Here is an 18,065-nt window from a genome sequence, read left to right as displayed (position 1 = left end):
GAAGGCCTCACAGTGGGAGAAAGATCTCAGTTTCTGACAAGATGTTATACTTGTCAGAAATATTGAAAAATTAACTAGGTATTTTTAATTACAAAAATATGAGTCAAGCACTGAAAGGGTTAAATGAATGCAATGACTCAGTAAAGGCTGCAGTTCAATATAAGCAGGTGTGCCTGTAGCTTAGTAGCCTTCAGTCTGAGGTAAACCTCAGTGGGAGAAAGGTCTCAGTCTGTGAGAAGGCCTCACAGTGGGAGAAAGATCTCAGTTTCTGACAAGATGTTATACTTGTCAGAAATATTGAAAAATTAACTAGGTATTTTTAATTACAAAAATATGAGTCAAGCACTGAAAGGGTTAAATGAATGCAATGACTCAGTAAAGGCTGCAGTTCAATGTAAGCAGGTGTGCCTGTAGCTTAGTAGCCTTCAGTCTGAGGTAAACCTCAGTGGGAGAAAGGTCTCAGTCTGTGAGAAGGCCTCACAGTGGGAGAAAGATCTCAGTTTCTGACAAGATGTTATACTTGTCAGAAATATTGAAAAATTAACTAGGTATTTTTAATTACAAAAATATGAGTCAAGCACTGAAAGGGTTAAATGAATGCAATGACTCAGTAAAGGCTGCAGTTCAATATAAGCAGGTGTGCCTGTAGCTTAGTAGCCTTCAGTCTGAGGTAAACCTCAGTGGGAGAAAGGTCTCAGTCTGTGAGAAGGCCTCACAGTGGGAGAAAGATCTCAGTTTCTGACAAGATGTTATACTTGTCAGAAATATTGAAAAATTAACTAGGTATTTTTAATTACAAAAATATGAGTCAAGCACTGAAAGGGTTAAATGAATGCAATGACTCAGTAAAGGCTGCAGTTCAATATAAGCAGGTGTGCCTGTAGCTTAGTAGCCTTCAGTCTGAGGTAAACCTCAGTGGGAGAAAGGTCTCAGTCTGTGAGAAGGCCTCACAGTGGGAGAAAGATCTCAGTTTCTGACAAGATGTTATACTTGTCAGAAATATTGAAAAATTAACTAGGTATTTTTAATTACAAAAATATGAGTCAAGCACTGAAAGGGTTAAAAGAATGCAATGACACAGTAAAGGCTGCAGTTCAATATAAGCAGGTGCGCCTGTAGCTTAGTAGCCCTCAGTCTGGGGTAAACCTCAGTGGGAGAAAGGTCTCAGTCTGTGAGAAGGCCTCACAGTGGGGGAAAGGTCTCAGTCTGTGAGAAGGCCTCACAGTGGAGGAAAGGTCTCAGTTTCTGCTAAGATGTTATACTTGTCAGTAATGTTAAAAATTAACTAGGTATTTTTAATTACACAAATGTGAGTAAAGCATGGAAAGGGTTAAATAGATGAAAGACTCAGCAAAAGCTCTAGTTGAATATAAGCAGGTGTGCCTGTAGCTTAGTAGCCCTCAGTCTGAGGTAAACCTCAGTTGGAGAAATGTCTCAGTCTGCGAGAAGGCCTCACAGTAGGAGAAAGGAGAGTAAGAAGAAAGTCGAACTTGACTATCTACAGGCCTGTAGTGGGGGGGGGGGTAGGTTTAGGGTTAGGGGGTGGGGGTTAGGAGTTCAAACCCTCCCTGAAAATTTTCAGGTTAAAAACAAAACTGGTTTACTCATGAATTTTAACTGGTTAACCAAATCCCCATGCTAAATCTATGAGACGCAAAAAATTAAGAGTCCCTCTAGAACTGCAAGCACTATCTCAAGCAAATATTGACAATTTATTCACACTGTCATTACTTGCAGCAATAGCCGATGTAGTAAAGCAACCAAGTTGGGGGGGGGGGGGCGAGTGTTGAATGCTCTCATTAAGGAGGCCAGACTTGGTGGAGGTGGTTGACAGGGGCGGAGCTGCAGGCTAGGAGGCAGGTTTCAACCTCCCCGTGAAATCTTCAACCCCCCCCCCAAATTTTCAACCCCCCCAAATTTTTCTGGCTACGGCTCCTTACTCGGCACTCGGCTGCAGGCCTTGCCAGGCCCTGGTGTGTAGGCCCAAAGCCTGCACCTGTAGACCCGGAAGCTTTGGGCCTACAAATGAAGCCATCCCCCATAATGGGCTGAAAGAAAATGGATCTTTCGCCCCTGCAAACAAAAAAAAAAAGTACTAGATGCCCCTTGCCTTGAACAGAGCTTGGTGTTACTTATTGCCCTCCATTCCACCGACTTTGGAACTCAGTGCAAAAAATGCTGGATGAAGCCCAGGCGACATGGGCACGTTCGTCACTCGCTTTCGGAGGGCTAATCGTCTGGATTTGAAGGCTAAATCGAAGGAATGTTGGAACACCAAAGGCCGCCCTTAAGTTTTTCTGCACCACAAGATGGTTTAGAGATTAGAGAGAGAGGAGGATTTTGGAAACATTTTCTGCTCCTTGGCGGGTCACCCCTGCCACACACAGGCAGCTAAGGACTTAATTATGTAACCGTTGCGTCCTTAATTGTGTAACCGTCCCCGTTTTGCTTCTGCTCAAAACACCAGCTCTGAATGTACTTTTAAAAAAAGTTCTGGCCTTGCTAAACAATCAGGGGAACGAAGAAAGAGAAAGAAGCCATCGTCTCTACATAATGGTGGATAGTAGAGGAAGTTGGGCTCCAAAATTATCCCAATGTCTACAAACTTGATACAAAACAACTGCTCCAGAGGTAGATTAAACACCATTTTTAACCCTGCATTTTGATGATCTGCCTAAACAATACAGAAGATTCTATAAACCTGGAGTTCTAGCAGGCTCATTCATACCGTATATACTCGAGTATAAACGGTATAAATGAGCCCTTTTTTAGGTTGAAAAAGCCCCCCTCGGCTTATACTCAAGTCAGTTATTTGTTATTTTATTCTGTTATTATTCTTTTTATTACATTTATTATTTTACTCTATATATTATTATTACATTTACATTATTTTACTGTATTATTATTTTTATTAAATTTATTTTACTCTATTTAATATTATTATTATTACATTTACATTATTTTACTCGATTATTATTTTTATTAAATTTATTTTACTCTATTTAATATTATTATTATTACATTTACATTATTTACTCTATTATTATTTTTATTAAATTTATTTTATTGTATTTAATATTATTATTATTACATTTACATTATTTTACTCGATTATTACTTTTACCATATTTATTATTTTACTCCGTTATTATTATTGTTATTATCACATTTATTATTTTACTTTATTTAATATTATTATTACATTCACATTATTTTACTCTATTTAGTATTATTACATTTATATGTAATAATGCCATGACAGTATTATTATTTTATTACATTTATTATGTTACTCTATTGAATATTATTATTATATTTACATTATTTTACTCTATTATTATTAATTTTATTACATTTATTATTTGACTCTATTTATTATTATGATGACATTATTTTACTCCATGTATTTACATTAGCTGGCTTATACTCTGGTAAATATGGTATATAGAAACAGCTCAAGAAATGAAGAAACTTTGCCGATTGACGGCTGAACACCTAGAAATACACTTAGCTTCTTCCAATGCTGATGTAGAACATAGGGAAAGGATTGTTGACACCCCAGAAAAAAGATCCCAGCAGGTGCATAATGCTTTGGGGAAAGCACAAAAAAGTCCAGCTCTGCTCATTCAGGAGCAAAACAATTATTATGGAGGAGACAATATTGGAGACACACGCCAACACTTTCATTGTACCTTTCCAGCCCTGTTTTTCCTTTGCTGGAAATAGCATCAGGCGTATTAAAAAGGCTTTTGTTTTTCTAATTTTTCCTGTCTCGGCTAGAAGAAAGACATCTCAGGGAGCTGCCATCCAAGGGGAAGTTGGCCTTCGGATCGGATTCCCAGACGCTTTTATTTGTGAGCGTCTCTGCCCCCTCCGTGTCCACCTTTTTATGGTCTCTGGCTCCCAGATGGGGAAGGAGGAGAGGCAGGAAATGCCGTTACCTGGCCATGGGGTTGTAGGCCTGGGCCAAGGCCCAGCACGAGCGCAGAGACGGGGACGAGGAGTCCTTCAGCAGCTCCAGGCTCAGCCGCCGCAGCCACTCCAGCCAGTCGTCTTTGGACACTCTTCGGGCCGCTCCCCAGGCCTGCAGAACAACAGAGGCATTCATACCTTGCCCCATTCCCTTTGACAATGCTTGCCCCCACTCCTCCCTTCCCCAACTATCAGACATTACCAAAAAAATCTAACTAAAGGCAACTAAAGTTGTTGTGAGATGCACTTAAAGTGTCACTCAAGATCTAGTCTAATTCCCTGCCGTGCTATTATTCCACTTTATTAATAATAACAGCAATATCCTATTTTAGCTGCCATGACAATAATAATAATATCCCACTTTAGCTGCTACGACAATATCCTATGCAATGACAATAATATCCCACTTTAGCTGTCACGACAATATCCTATGCATTGACAACAATAATAATATCCTGCTTTAGCTGCCACGACAATATCCTATGCAGACAATAATATCCAGCTTTAGTTGTCATGACAATATCCTATGCAATGACAACAATAATATCACGCATTAGCTGCCGTGACAATATCCTATGTAACGACAACAATAATATCCTGCTTTAGCTGCCATGACAATATCCTATGCAATGACAACAGTAATAATATCCCACTTTAGCTGCCACGACAATATCCTATGTAACGACAACAATAATAATATCCCACTTTAGTTACCACTACAATATCCTATGCATTGACAACAATAATAATATCCCGCTTTAGCTGTCACGACAATATCCTATGCAATGACAACAATAATATCCTGCTTTAACTGACGACAATATCCTATGCAATGACAACAATGATAATATCCTGCATTAGCTGCTGTTGACGCAATGTCAACAATAATATCCCGCATTAGCTGCCACAACAATATCCTATGTAATGACAACAATAATAATATCCTGCATTAGCTGCCAAAACAACATCCTATGCAATGACAACAATAATATCCCGCATTTGCTGCCACAACAACATCCTATGCAATGACAACAATAATAATATCCCACATTAGCCGCCAAAACAACATCCTATGCAGACAACAATAACAATATCCCACATTAGCTACCACAACAATATCCTATGCAACGACAACAATAATAATACTTCACTTTAGATGCCTTATGGGATCCTCAATTTTGCACTCTAAGGAGGATAAATATGGGTTGCTTACCTGTAACCATGTTTCTCCATCGTGGTCACCTGTGAATTCGCACATAATGGTTCTTCTGACCATATGTGCGATTCACATTGACCATGATGGAGAATCTGTCTTACCTTCTGTAAGTTGATGGTGCTGACATGCAGCTTCTTCATGGGGCCAGTTTCCACCGGGGCGCTGGTGAGGGCCTCTCCTTGGTTGCTCCTCTGGACGCGGTGCTGGTAGATGAGGGGGTCCTCTTCTTCATCCGCCAGAGTGTAGCCCTAAAGCAGAGGAGGAGTTGCTCTTAACCAGAAAAATTTAAAAAATAACTAGGTATTTTTAATTACAAAAATGTGAGTCAAGCACTGAAAGGGTTAAATGGATGCAATGACTCCGCAAAAGTTGACGTTGTATATAAGCAGGTGTGTCTAGCTTAATAGCCCTCAGTCTGAGGTAAACCTCAGTGGGAGAAAGGCCTCAGTTTTAGTTCGACTCAGTCTATGAGATCTCTGTGGGAGAAGGGTCTCAGTGTGTTAGTAGAGCTCAGTATGAGAAGTCCTCAGTGTTACTCTACCTCAGTGGGGAAAAGGCCTGAGTCTGAGAGAGCCCTCAGTGTGAGAAGGCTTCAGTGTGAGGTAGGCCTCGTATGAGTGGGTTTGGTGTGAGAAGCTTTGGTGAGAGAAGCCATAGGTTGAAGGCCATCATGTCTGAAGCTTCAGTGTGAAGGCTGCTGTGCGTATAAAGCTGCTGTGTATGTTCAGTGTGAGAAGAGGATCTGTGAGAGTAAAGCTGTTTATCTGCATGAGAAAGAAGCCCAGCACTGAAGCAAAGGAAGTATACTTTACTTTGGGCTACTTGTACTGGGTCACTCTCCTACTAATAAGTTGACTGCTGTACATTTATGAGGAGGGTCTTTCGTTAGTAAGCCCACTCGCATGGTAAGACTTTATAGAGCTTCACACCCACCCCTTGGTCTTCTGCATCAATTTCCCTCAGTTTGCTCACCTTCACAATCCGGCAGATGAGGACGTCGTAGCGCTGGTGGTTGATCCGGTGGCGCACCAGGACTTTGTTCACCATCGGTATGAAAATCTGATACTGTTTGTATGGGAGAAAGGAAGCAATAATAATAATAATAATAATAATAATAATAATAATAGTCGATTGTCGATATTGCAATCCCAGGTGACAGCAAGATTGAAGAGAAACAACTGGAAAAGCTGACACGATATTATTTACCTTCTTCCCAAGCTGGAAGACCAGAGAGGAGAGCGTGTCCATGGCAGTCAGCCGGAGTTCAGGGCTCTGATCCAGAGTCCGAACCAGAGGATGGATGATGCGGGAGGCGTAATCGGTGAAATCCAGAGACTCCGTCAGGCGATCCACAGTTTCTAAGGCAGTTCTGAATTCAGGGGAGGAGCAAATATTGTGGTTATTGAGAGATAATGAGAATTTGATGTAAACATGCACATGTTGTGCGCATCAGGTAGTTTAGTCTGGGAACCCCTTTGAAAAAAACCATAATTGTTTGGGCAACACTACCGGCTATAATGGCACTCCATGCAGTCATGCTGGCCACATGACCTTGGAGGTGTCTATGGACAACGCCGGCTCTTCAGCTTAGAAATGGAGATGAGAAGGGCGGGATATAAATGTCGCAAATAATTAATAAATAAAGAATTGTTGAGCATATTGAGTATTCGTACCAAGTTTGGTCCAGATCCATCATTGTTTGAATCCCCAGAGCTCTATGAATGTAGATGAACTACAACTCCCAAATTCAAGGTTAATGCCCACCAAACCCTTCCAGTATTTTCTGTTGGTCATGGGAGTTCTGTGTGCCAAGTTTGGTTCAATTCCATCATTGGTGGAGTTCAGAATGCTCTTTGATTATAGGTGAACTATAAATCCCAGCAACTAGAACTCCCAAATGACAAAACCAATTCCCTTGAACTCCACCAGTATTCAAATTTGGGTGTATCGGATATCTGTGCCAAATATATATATAAATGCTCTGTGCATAATGAGTACCTTAAAAACAAAAAAAAAGCAATGAACGAAATCACACCACATTTGGCAACAATACGTCTCACAACATAAGGAGTGACCATCACAAAAATGTATGATTTTGTCATTTGGGAGTTGTAGTTGCTGGGATTTATAGTTCACCTAGAATCAAAGAGCATTCTGAACTTCACCAACGATGGAATTGAACCAAACTTGGCACACAGAACTCCCATGACCAACAGAAAATACTGGAAGGGTTTGGTGGGCATTGACCTTGAGTTTGGGAGTTGTAGTGCACCACATCCAGAGAGCACTGTGGACTCAAACAATGATAGATCTGGACCAAACTTGGCACAAGCACTCAATACACCCAAATATGAACACAGATGGAGTTTGGGGAAAATAGACCTTGAGATTTGAGAGTTGTAGTCACAAGGAAGCCATCCAATCCAACTCGCTTCACTAGGGCAAGAAAACATAATCAAAGCCCTCCTGACAAAGAGCCATCCAGTCCAACTCCCTTCACCAGATCAACAAACTGGGCCACAGCAATGCGTGGCAGGGGACAGCTAGTCTATCTATCATCTATCTATCTATCTATCTATCTATCTATCTATCTATCTATGCAAGCACACGTATATACACATACACAAATATATACACACACATAAATACATATATACACACACAAAACATATACACAGACTGGGCCACAGCAACGCATGGCAGGGGACAGCTAGTAGTAGTAGTAGTAGTAATAGTAATAATAATAATAATAATAATAAACTTTATATAAACTTTATTTATACCCCACCACTATCTCCCCAAAGGGGACTAGGAGCGGATTACATGAGGCCAAGCCCAGCGATACATTACAGCAACATAAAATATAAACAACAAAATAACATCACAATAAAATAAATAAACCAATCCAGTAAAATAAACAATGGGACCAAATGAAGTTAATGTTATGGCTGGGGGTCAGCACAACATAAGGATCTGTATTATGGGGTCAAGGCATCAGGAAGGTTGAGAAACACTGATCTATTGTGACACCAAGGAATGCTGAATGGAAATTGTAGGTGGTATAATAATAGTGATAATAATAATGTCAATAATACATTTTATTTGTTACCCGCTCTCCAAATGGCTCAAGGCGGGGTATAACAAATAAATACAACAAATAAATATAGCAAAGGTGGCATATAAAAAATAAATATAACAAAGCCAAAACATTTGAACATAAATAAATTACGTACAATTAAATACCTAAATCAAAGCACACTATTATAATAAGCATTGAGATGAAAGAGAAGAGATGAGTGTTTACCTGCGGGCCTGTAGAGGGGCATCGGGAGCATCAAAGAGCTTGACGATGGGAGGCAGCAACAAGTGCAGGTAGTCGTCCAGATTGGCTCCAAACAGCTGGATGGCACTCAAGAGCTACCAAGTTGAGAAAGAAATCATGAACAACAAAGCCCACTTGTGCAAAGAGTGTTCGACATGAGTGGAAGATGGTACAAAATACACATGGGAACCCAGGACTCACCTTGACGGAGACGTTTCGGCCGTTGCTGTTGTCGTGCATGAAGACCCGCAGCATGTGGGGGATGAGCTGGGGCAGGTAGAGCTTGAACTCGCCGCCTAAGGCCACCACGATCTGCTCAATGAGGAGGATGATGGTGCATTGGATTGAACTGTTGACGACCCAGAATTCCTGGAGAGAGGGTGAGAAAAGAAAACGTGAAACTAAGAGATCAGTTTCTTGGTTGCCTTTCTATCTCACGTTCATTCCATGAGCGGAAGAAGATGCGCACAGCTCTTCCAACCATCTCAGTGCGGTGAGACACTTCCAACACTTTCTGGACCCATTTGGATCAATTTTGGCCCAAGAGAGGCCGTTTTTGGAATAGGAAATGACTCCTGCTCAAATAAAGTTCAACCTTCAGACTGGAGCTTCTCATACTGAGGCTTACCTCACACAGAGGCTTCTCTCACAGACTGTGGCCTATCTCACACTGTGAGGCCTTCTCTCACAGAATGAGGCCTACCTCACACTGTGAGGCCTTCTCTCACAAACTAAGGATTATCTCTCACTGTGAGGTCTCTCACAGACTAAAGCTTATCTCACACTGTGAGGCCTTCTCTCACAGACTGAGGCCTACCTCACACTGTGAGGCCTTCTCTCACAGACTACATCCTACCTCACACTGTGAGGCTTTCTCTCACCGACTAAGGCTTACCTCACACTGTGAGGCCTTTTCTCACAGACTTAAGGACTACTTCACACTGTGATGCCTTCTCTCACAGAATCAGGCCCACCTCACACTGTGAGGCCTTCTCTCACAGACTACAGCCTACCTCACACTGTGAGGCCTTCTCTCACTGACTAAGGCTTACCTCACACTTGTGAGGCCTTCTCTCACAGACTACTTCACACTGTGAAGCCTTCTCTCACAGACATAGACCTACCTCACACTGTGAGGCTTTCTCTAACAGACTGAGGCCCACCTCACACTGTGAGGCATTCTCTCACAGGAGAATCATGGAGTCTCCTGATATCTTTGTTGACACCGTACTTTCTCAAAAGAGGTATCTGCTTGGATATTTCAGTAAATGCACAGAGCTAATCATACTTACCCTCATCAGGATGACAATCTCATCCATGTAGGGCCGGATATGGCTTCTTACGAAGGACACCAACATTCCCAGCTGCTGGAACAAGAACTGAAGCAAAGAGTAGAAGACAGTGGTGATGAAAGCATGGTCAACGTTTCAGACAATGCATGGATAAAAACTCTTTCCAAGAATAGACATTGTTCAATGAGAGCTGGAAACCGAGAGATGCATTTTTTCTCAATTTTTTCACATGTTGCAAAATGTTTAATGTCACAAAGGACTACCACCACACCCACTTCATAGGAAATCTGCTACCAAACAGGAGCTTTTTTGTTGAGTTCCAGAGAAGCAGATGGCGGAAACAGAAGAACGGCCTACCTCAGGGGAGCGTGCTTGCTCCATCACTGTTTAACATTTACACAAATGTCCAGCCACTGCCAGAAGGGACAGAGAGTTTCATCTATGCTGACGATCAGGCCATCAACACTCAAGCAGGGAGCTTTGAAATAGTTAACCAGAAGCTCTTTGACGCTTTAGGTGCTCTTAATGCCTAATCTATATGGTCATAGATTCCTTTGACAGTACAAATGTCCCCATACATCTGTGGTTTTCTCTTAGACAGATCTGATCATTCACGGATTTGACACTGGCTTTGACGGGAGGGACCATGAGATGTTTCCTAGACACCACACCAAGTGCTTCTGCCCAAGTGCCACAGGTACCCACCTCGGCTCTTCTCCCCAGCACACTGTCACCATCTTCTTTGACCTGGAATGTGTTAAAGAGAGGAGGCGAATGGTGTGTAGCTTTCTCGTGACAGATCAAGGCACCAGACCTTTAAACCCACTGGTTTAGTTTTGTGAGAGAATAAACACTGGCCACTGCAAGCTCTACATAACAGCAGCTCACATCCAAAAGCATATCCAAGTCCAGTGAGGAACATGGAGGAATCCGATGCTCCCAACAAATAGTCTATTCCAGGCATGGGCAAACTTGGGGGCCATATGCTAGCACTCCCTGCTAGAAGGGCTGGGAGGAAGGATGGAAGGGAGAGAGGGAAGGAGGGAAAGACAAAAAGGAAGGAAGGAAGGGAAGGAGGGAGGAGGGGAGGAAAGAAAAAGAGAAGAGAGGAAGAAAGGGAGGAAGAGAAGGATGAAAGGAAGATAGGGAAGGATAAAGGAAAGAGAAAAATGGAGAGAGGGAGGAAAGCAGGAAGGGAAGAATGGAAGGAGAAGGAGGGAGGGGGAAGGAGGGAAGGAAGACGGAAAGAAGGAAAGAAAAAGGGAAGAAGAAATATGGAGAGAGGGGAGGAAAGAGAGAAGGAAGGGAAGGAGGAAGGGAAGAGAGAGGAAGGAAGGACGAAAGGGTGGAAGGGAAGAATGGAAGGAGAAAGAGGGAGAGAGAGAGAAAAGAGGGAAGGAAGGGAAGAGAAAAGGGAAGGAAGAAGGATGAAAGTGTGAAGGGGAAGGGTGGAAGAAAGGAAGGGAAGGAAGTAGGATGGAAGGAGGGGAAGGAGGAAGGGAAAGGAGAAAGAAGGAAGGACAAAAAGGTGGAAGGGAAGGATGAGTGGAAGGAAGGAAGGGAATGGAGGGAGGGAGAAAGAGGGAGGGAGAAAGAGGGAGGGTAGGAAGGGAGGAAAGTGAGAAGGAAAGAATGACTAAAGGGAAGAAAGAAGCAAGGAAAGAAGGAAGAGGGAGAGGGTGAAGGAAGGAGGAAAGGGTGGAAGGGAAAGGAGGAAGGGAAAAAGGGAAGGAAGGAAGGACAGAAGGATGGAAGTGAAGGAGAAAAAGGGAAGGGAGGAGGAAGGAGAGAAGGAAGGATAGGATGGTGAGAGAGAGGAGGCAAGAGCCCAAGGGGCTACATCTGGCCCACGGGCATGGGTTTGCCCATAGCTGGTCTATTCTCCAATAGACACAACGTCAAATGCGCTGGAATCTTGGATAAGACTCTTTTCCATGCTTTTTGACCACAACGACAGCACTAGAACTGCAAACATTGTTGATTTTTTAACTATAATTGCAACAATTTACTTTTTTTTAAAAAAAACAACAACACTCATTGCATGCAGCTGGTTTTGAAAGGCAACAGAGGGGAGAAGGATACCTCACCTCTCGGATGGCGCTGTCGCAAACCCGGATGACGTTGAGGAAGGTGGGCATGACCTGCGGCAGGAACTGGACGCACTTCAGCCCCAAAGACTTGAAGATGAAGGTGATGGCCTGGACCACCATGGTGTGGTGGTGGGAGAGGGACTGGTCCCGGAAGATGCGCATGAGGGCCACCATGGAGACCGCCGGGTAGAACTCGTCCAGCGGGAGGTTGCCCATATTGACCAGCATCTCGCTGGTGCTGTAGTCGGCTGGAAAGGGGAGGAAGGGAGAGTCACACCATCGCCTGAGTCCAGCCTATACCAGGCATGAACTCAGGCAACTTCAAACTCCAATCTTGGGATGTGAATGGCTGAGGTATGAAGAAGCATCACTGCATCACACTTTCAAGTCCTGCTTTGCAAGGGCCTGCCTCTTTTGGATCCATCAAACCAAGTGAAGAGGGGCCGCCAGGAAGTCAGATTTCCACCATGTCTCCTGGGTCATCGGTTGGGAGCCACTCCCCACAGCAACAATACTATATCTGCCTGCCACCTCGGGAGGAGAAGGAGAAAATCCTGGTGCTACTCTCCCCCATCCTCAAGCCAGCTAAGAGGAGGAAGGGGACTGAGGAAGAGACTTTAAAAACACCTGTCTCCTGGCTGTTGCTTACTACATCTGCCTGCCACCTCAGGAGGAGAAGGAGGAAATCCTGTGGCTACTCTCCCCCTGCCAAGCCAGCTAAGAGGAGGAAGGGGACTGAGGAAGAAACTTTAAAAACACCTGTCTCCTGGCTGTTGCTTATTATTTCTATTGTGGTTTTATATTGTATTTAATGTTTTATGTGCATTTTGATATTATGTCTCCTGGCTGTTGCTTACTACATTTGCCTGCCACCTCAGGAGGAGAAGGATGAATTCCTGCTGCTATTCTCCCACTCCCAAGCCAGCTAAAAGGAGGAAGGGGACTGAGGAAGAGACTTTAAAAACACGTCTCCTGGCTGTTGCTTACTACATCTGCCTGCCACCTCAGGAGGAGAAAGAGTAAATCCTGCTGCAACTCTCCCCCTCCCAAGCCAGCTAAGAGGAGGAAGGGGACTGAGGAAGAGACTTTAAAAACACTTGTCTCCTGGCTGTTGCTTACTACATCTGCCTGCCACCTCAGGAGGAGAAGGAGGAAATCCTGTTGCTACTCTCCCCTTGCCAAGCCAGCTAAGAGGAGAAAGGGGACTGAGGACAAAATATTGTGCTTTCTGATGGTCTTTGGTGACCCCTCTGACACCCCCTTGCGACCCCCCCAGGGGTCCCGACCCCCAGGTTCAGAAACGCTGCTCTAGACATAGTATAGACATCCTTCACATCCTCAGACTTAATTTTGAGGCATTAAAGAGAGAAAAAATGCCAAAAAAGAAGGACCAGGAGACACAAAATATGTTTATTTATGCTCATTGTGCTTGGCTCTCAATTGCATCATTCAGAGGCGGCAACTTTTTGGGGCAATGAATGGAAAAAAACACGAGCAGCACAGCACAAAACACTCCCCATTTTGCTGGAAGTTTAAAAATCCCACCCAAAGCTGACAAAGGATCCCTTTGTAAATACTTCCTAATTCGAACGTGTTCATGAGTGGGCTTTTAGACTGCAGGAAAGTCCTGAAGATAATAAATTACACGGACACGGCTGTACAGAGAGAGGCTTATATATTCCCTCCTGCTTCTCTTGGCCACCTCTTCTTCCTTCACTAGCCCCCAAATCCTGCCCTTGCATTCTGTCTTAAAAGGAATGGGAACTTCATTGCGAAGCTTATATTCCAAAGTTTACGGATTTTCGTGACCCAAAGTTAAATTGAGACACACATCTGGCTGGCAGCGAGCTGGTTTAGCACCTCCAAGCTTCGTTAATCAGGAAATTGCTACGCAAACAGGCAAAAGAGAGGCAGGAAATGAGAAAAACTGTGACGTTTTCCCTCTTTCGCGGAGGAACAGACTCCCTCATTGTTTCAAACTCAACCGCTTGCTGGAATTTGAACATATTTCCCAGGCCTACCTTTTGCTTTCCAATTGGAAAATGAAAAATCAATGTTTTTAAATGAACGAACTGATTTTTGTCCCCATATACACATTGCTTACATCTGAGTAACACACTCAACTGGGTCTCCTAAGATCTTTTTTGAATATACCCCTTCCATCAATGTTTAACATCTCTTCTGGCCACTGCCAGAAGAGATGGAGAGTTTCATCTATGCTGACGATCATGCCATCATCACCGCTCAAGCAGGGATTTTTGAAATGGTTGAACAGAAGCTATCTGAAGCTTTAGGTGCTCTTACCGCCTATTACAGGGAACACCAGGTTGCACCATCACACAAATGGCCAGCCACTGCCAGAGGGGACAGAGAGTTTGATCTATGCTGATGATTGTGCCATCACCACACAAGCAGGGAGCTTTGATATGGTTGAATAGAAGTTCTCTGAAGCTTTAGGTGCTCTTGCTGCCTATTACAGAGGCAAAAGAGACCCCAAGGGCTATCCAGTTCAACCCCATTCTGCCAGGTAGGAAGACACAATCCAATCCCTCCCAACAGATGGCCACCCAGCCTCATAGGCATTAGGTTTATGGAGAAATGTGGATATAGAATCACAGAATCGTAGAGTTGAAAGGGACCCCAAATCAATCCTATTCTGTCATTCAGGACACAATCAAACTAGCTTGCACCATCAATATTTAACATTTTACACAAATGAGCAGCCACGGCCAGAAGGGACAGAGTTTCATCTATGCTGACGATCGTGCCATCACCACTCAAGCAGGGAGTTCTGAAATAGTTGAACAGAAGCTCTCCAAAGCTTTAGGTGCTCTTACTGCCTATTACAGAGAAAAGATTCTTGCACCATCACACAAATGAACAGCAACTGCCAGAAGGGACAGAGAGTTTCATCTATGCTGATGATTATGCCATCACCACTCAAGCAGGGAGCTTTGAAATGGTTGAACAGTAGCTCTCTGAAGCTTTAGGTGCTCTTACTGCCTATTACAGGGAACACCAGGTTGCACCATCACACAAATGACCAGCCACTGCCAGAAGGGACAGAGAGTTTAATCTATGCTGACGATCGTGCCATCACTGCTCAAGCAGGGAGCTTTGAAATGGTTGAACAGAAGCTCTCTGAAGCTTTAGGTGCTCTTACTGCCTATTACAAGGAAAACAAGCTGATTCCTAATCCACCTAAAACACAGGCGTGTGCTTTTCACCTTCAGAACAGATAAGCATCTCGAGCTCTGAGGATGACCTGGGAAGGAATCCCACTGGAGCACTGCAGCACACCCAAATACCTGGGAGTCACTCTGGACCGTGCTCTGACTTGTAAGAAGTACTGCTTTACTATCGAGAAAAAAGTGGGTGCTGGAAATCATATATGAAAGTTGACTGGCACAACCTGGGGATCACAACCAGACACAGTGAAGCCATCTGCCTTTGTGCTTTGTTTCTCTGCTGCTAAGTATGCATGTCTAGTGTGGAATACGTCTTACCACGTTAAAACAGTGGATGTGGCTATTAATGAGACATGAGGCATTATCACAGGATGTCTACGCCCTACACCACTGGAGAAATTATACTGTCTAGCCGGTATTGCACCACCTGACATCTGCTGGTAAGTAGCAGCCAATAATGAAAGGTCAAGGCATTGACATCTCTGGCCCATCCACTGTTCAGATAACAGCCAGAAAATCAATGCTTTAAATTAAGAAATAGCGTCCTAAGATCTACAAAGATACTTGCACGAACACTTCAGCAAGCGAGAGTCCAAAAGTGGCAGGCTAAAACCCAGGACCAGGCTGAGACCAGATGAGAAACTCCCTCCTGGGCACACAGAAGGCTGGGCGACATGGAAGGCCCTGAACAGTCTGCGCTCTGGTACAATGAGATGCAAGCCAACCTTAAGTAATAGAGCTAGAAAGTGGAGTCCATGGCATGCGAGTGCGGAGAAGAGCAAACCACAGACCACCTACTATAATGCAACCTGAGCCCTGCCACATGCACAATGGAGGACCTTCTCACAGCAACACTAGAGGCACTCCAAGTGGCCAGCTTCTGGTCAAAGGACATTTAAGATTATGCCAAGTTTTTAACTTTGCTTGTGTTTTTAAATACATTATGACTGTACCCTCAATTCGCTTCTGACACGATAAATAAATATCCCCTACTAACATACTCAAACTCAGGTACTTCTCATTCTCAGTCTACTTACAAGAATCTTGGCTCGATTTAGACTCGGAGAGACTGACGGCAGAGGCGTCCCGTGACTGGTCAATCATGCCAATGTTCACCTTATGCTTGTAGGGATCAAGGGCCCCCAGAAGACCAAGGACACGGATCGCCTGCAGGGAAGAGGGAACAACAACTGCAAATTGAAGAAGCATGCTGCAAGGAATGCATTACTCAAGCAAAATTACAGTGGAGAGGAAGAGGCATTTTTATTACATTTATGTTATTTTACTCTATTATTATTTTTAATGCATTTAATATTTTTCTCTATTATTTTAACATTTGTTATTTTACTCTATTTATTATAGTTATTGTTGTTACATTTTTATTTTACTCTATTTGTTATTAAGTTTATTATTTTTCTCTATTATTATGACATTTATTATTTTACTTTATTATTACTGTTATTACAGTTCCATTATTTTACTGTATTATTACATTTATTATTTTAGTCTATTATTATGGTTACATTTTTATTTTACTCTATTTATTGTTATTACATTTATTATTTTACTTTACTATTTTACTTTATTATTACTGTTATTACAGTTCCATTATTTTATTCTATTATGACATTTATTATTTTACTCTATTATTATTATGACATTTATTATTTTACTCTGTTATTGTTACATTTCTTCTTTTACTCTCTTTATCATTACATTTATTTTTTCTACTATTCTTATTATTACATTTAATATTTTACTTTATTATTACCATTATTACATTTCCATTATTTTACTCTATTATTATTATGACATGCATTATTTTATTCTATTTATTATTATTGTTATTATATTTATTATTTTATTGTATTTATTATCATTATTACATTTATTATTTTTCTCTACTATTGTTATTATTACATTTATTATTTGACTTTATTATTACTGTTATTTTTGTTTCCGGTTTGCCATTTCTTATGTCAAGCTTGTGATCTAAGTTCAAGACGATGTCACAGGAACGTACCTCTCTCCGGGTGCCTTGGTTCTGTTCCGTCTTCAGAAAGTTTAGTAACACTTCCAAAAGGGTTGGATACTTCCGATAGGGCTCAACGACATAGCCAGTGCTGGCCACCAGCTGACCAAGAGTCCAGAGGGCGACCTGGAATAGATACACCATTAAGAGGAAGGAAAATTATTCTCTAATTTGATTCCTTTAAAATAAAATAAAATAATAATAATAAATAATCACTGGTACCAACTTCTTAACCAACTTCTTAACCCAGATCACGTAGGACCGGGCTGTGGCACTGTGAGAGGTTATGAGTTTGAAGCCAGCCTGGGTCTGAGTGAGCTCCCAACCATTAATAGTCTAGCTTGCTGTTGACCTATGCAGCCCGAAAGACAGTTGCATCTGTCAAGTAGGAAATGTAGGTACTACTTTATGTGGGGAGGCTAATTTAACTAATTTACCACACCATAAAACCTCCCAGCAGCATGCGTAAGAATGAGGAAGTACTCCATCAAAGGACTCGGTGTCACTAGTGGACCATGAAGTGGCCACTACCCCTTGTCCAGAATCGAGCATACCCTCATGAAGCCGAAAACGCTAGAATGTCAAATTGCCTCTGTGTCTGTCTATATATGCTGTGTATATCTATAGCATTGAACGTTTGCCATGTATATGTGCATGGGAATCCACCCTGAGTCCCCTGAGCGTGATAAGGGCAGAACATAAACATCCTTATAAATAAAAATGTCATGTTTGTTTGTGGGATTAACATAACTCAAAAACCACTGGTTGAATAGACACCAAATTTGGACACAAGACACCTCTCAGGCCAACAAGTGACAATCTATATATATAAAAATGCTCTGTGTGTCATGAGTAGCCTAAAAACAAAAGAACCAATGAATGAAATCACACCAAATTTGGCAACAAAACGTCTCACAACACAAGGAGTGATTTTGTCATTTGGGAGTTGTAGT

General features: G+C 42.4%; 1 protein-coding gene across 4 annotated transcripts in view; it reads right to left on the bottom strand.

Moving 5' to 3' along the window:
* MTOR (mechanistic target of rapamycin kinase) overlaps window positions 1-18,065 on the bottom strand; it is a 101,135-nt gene that overhangs the window by 61,317 nt on the left and 21,753 nt on the right. For 3 of the 4 annotated variants that reach the window (XM_060758886.2, XM_060758887.2, XM_060758888.2), the window contains exons 17-27: window positions 17,104-17,238; window positions 16,118-16,247; window positions 11,890-12,140; window positions 10,508-10,549; window positions 9,803-9,889; window positions 8,712-8,879; window positions 8,493-8,605; window positions 6,395-6,557; window positions 6,161-6,253; window positions 5,290-5,436; window positions 3,942-4,084 (exon numbers count right to left, since the gene is read on the bottom strand). In XM_060758886.2, coding sequence (XP_060614869.1) covers window positions 3,942-4,084; window positions 5,290-5,436; window positions 6,161-6,253; window positions 6,395-6,557; window positions 8,493-8,605; window positions 8,712-8,879; window positions 9,803-9,889; window positions 10,508-10,549; window positions 11,890-12,140; window positions 16,118-16,247; window positions 17,104-17,238 — 1,472 coding nt within the window. The remainder of the gene's footprint in view (window positions 1-3,941; window positions 4,085-5,289; window positions 5,437-6,160; window positions 6,254-6,394; window positions 6,558-8,492; window positions 8,606-8,711; window positions 8,880-9,802; window positions 9,890-10,507; window positions 10,550-11,889; window positions 12,141-16,117; window positions 16,248-17,103; window positions 17,239-18,065) is intronic. The other variant, XM_060758891.2, reaches the window with a different exon arrangement.

The sequence above is a fragment of the Anolis sagrei genome, chromosome 13 (genome assembly GCF_037176765.1).
Source record: "Anolis sagrei isolate rAnoSag1 chromosome 13, rAnoSag1.mat, whole genome shotgun sequence".
Classification (NCBI taxonomy): Eukaryota; Metazoa; Chordata; class Lepidosauria; order Squamata; family Dactyloidae; genus Anolis; species Anolis sagrei.
This window is presented reverse-complemented; position numbering and strand designations above follow the sequence as displayed.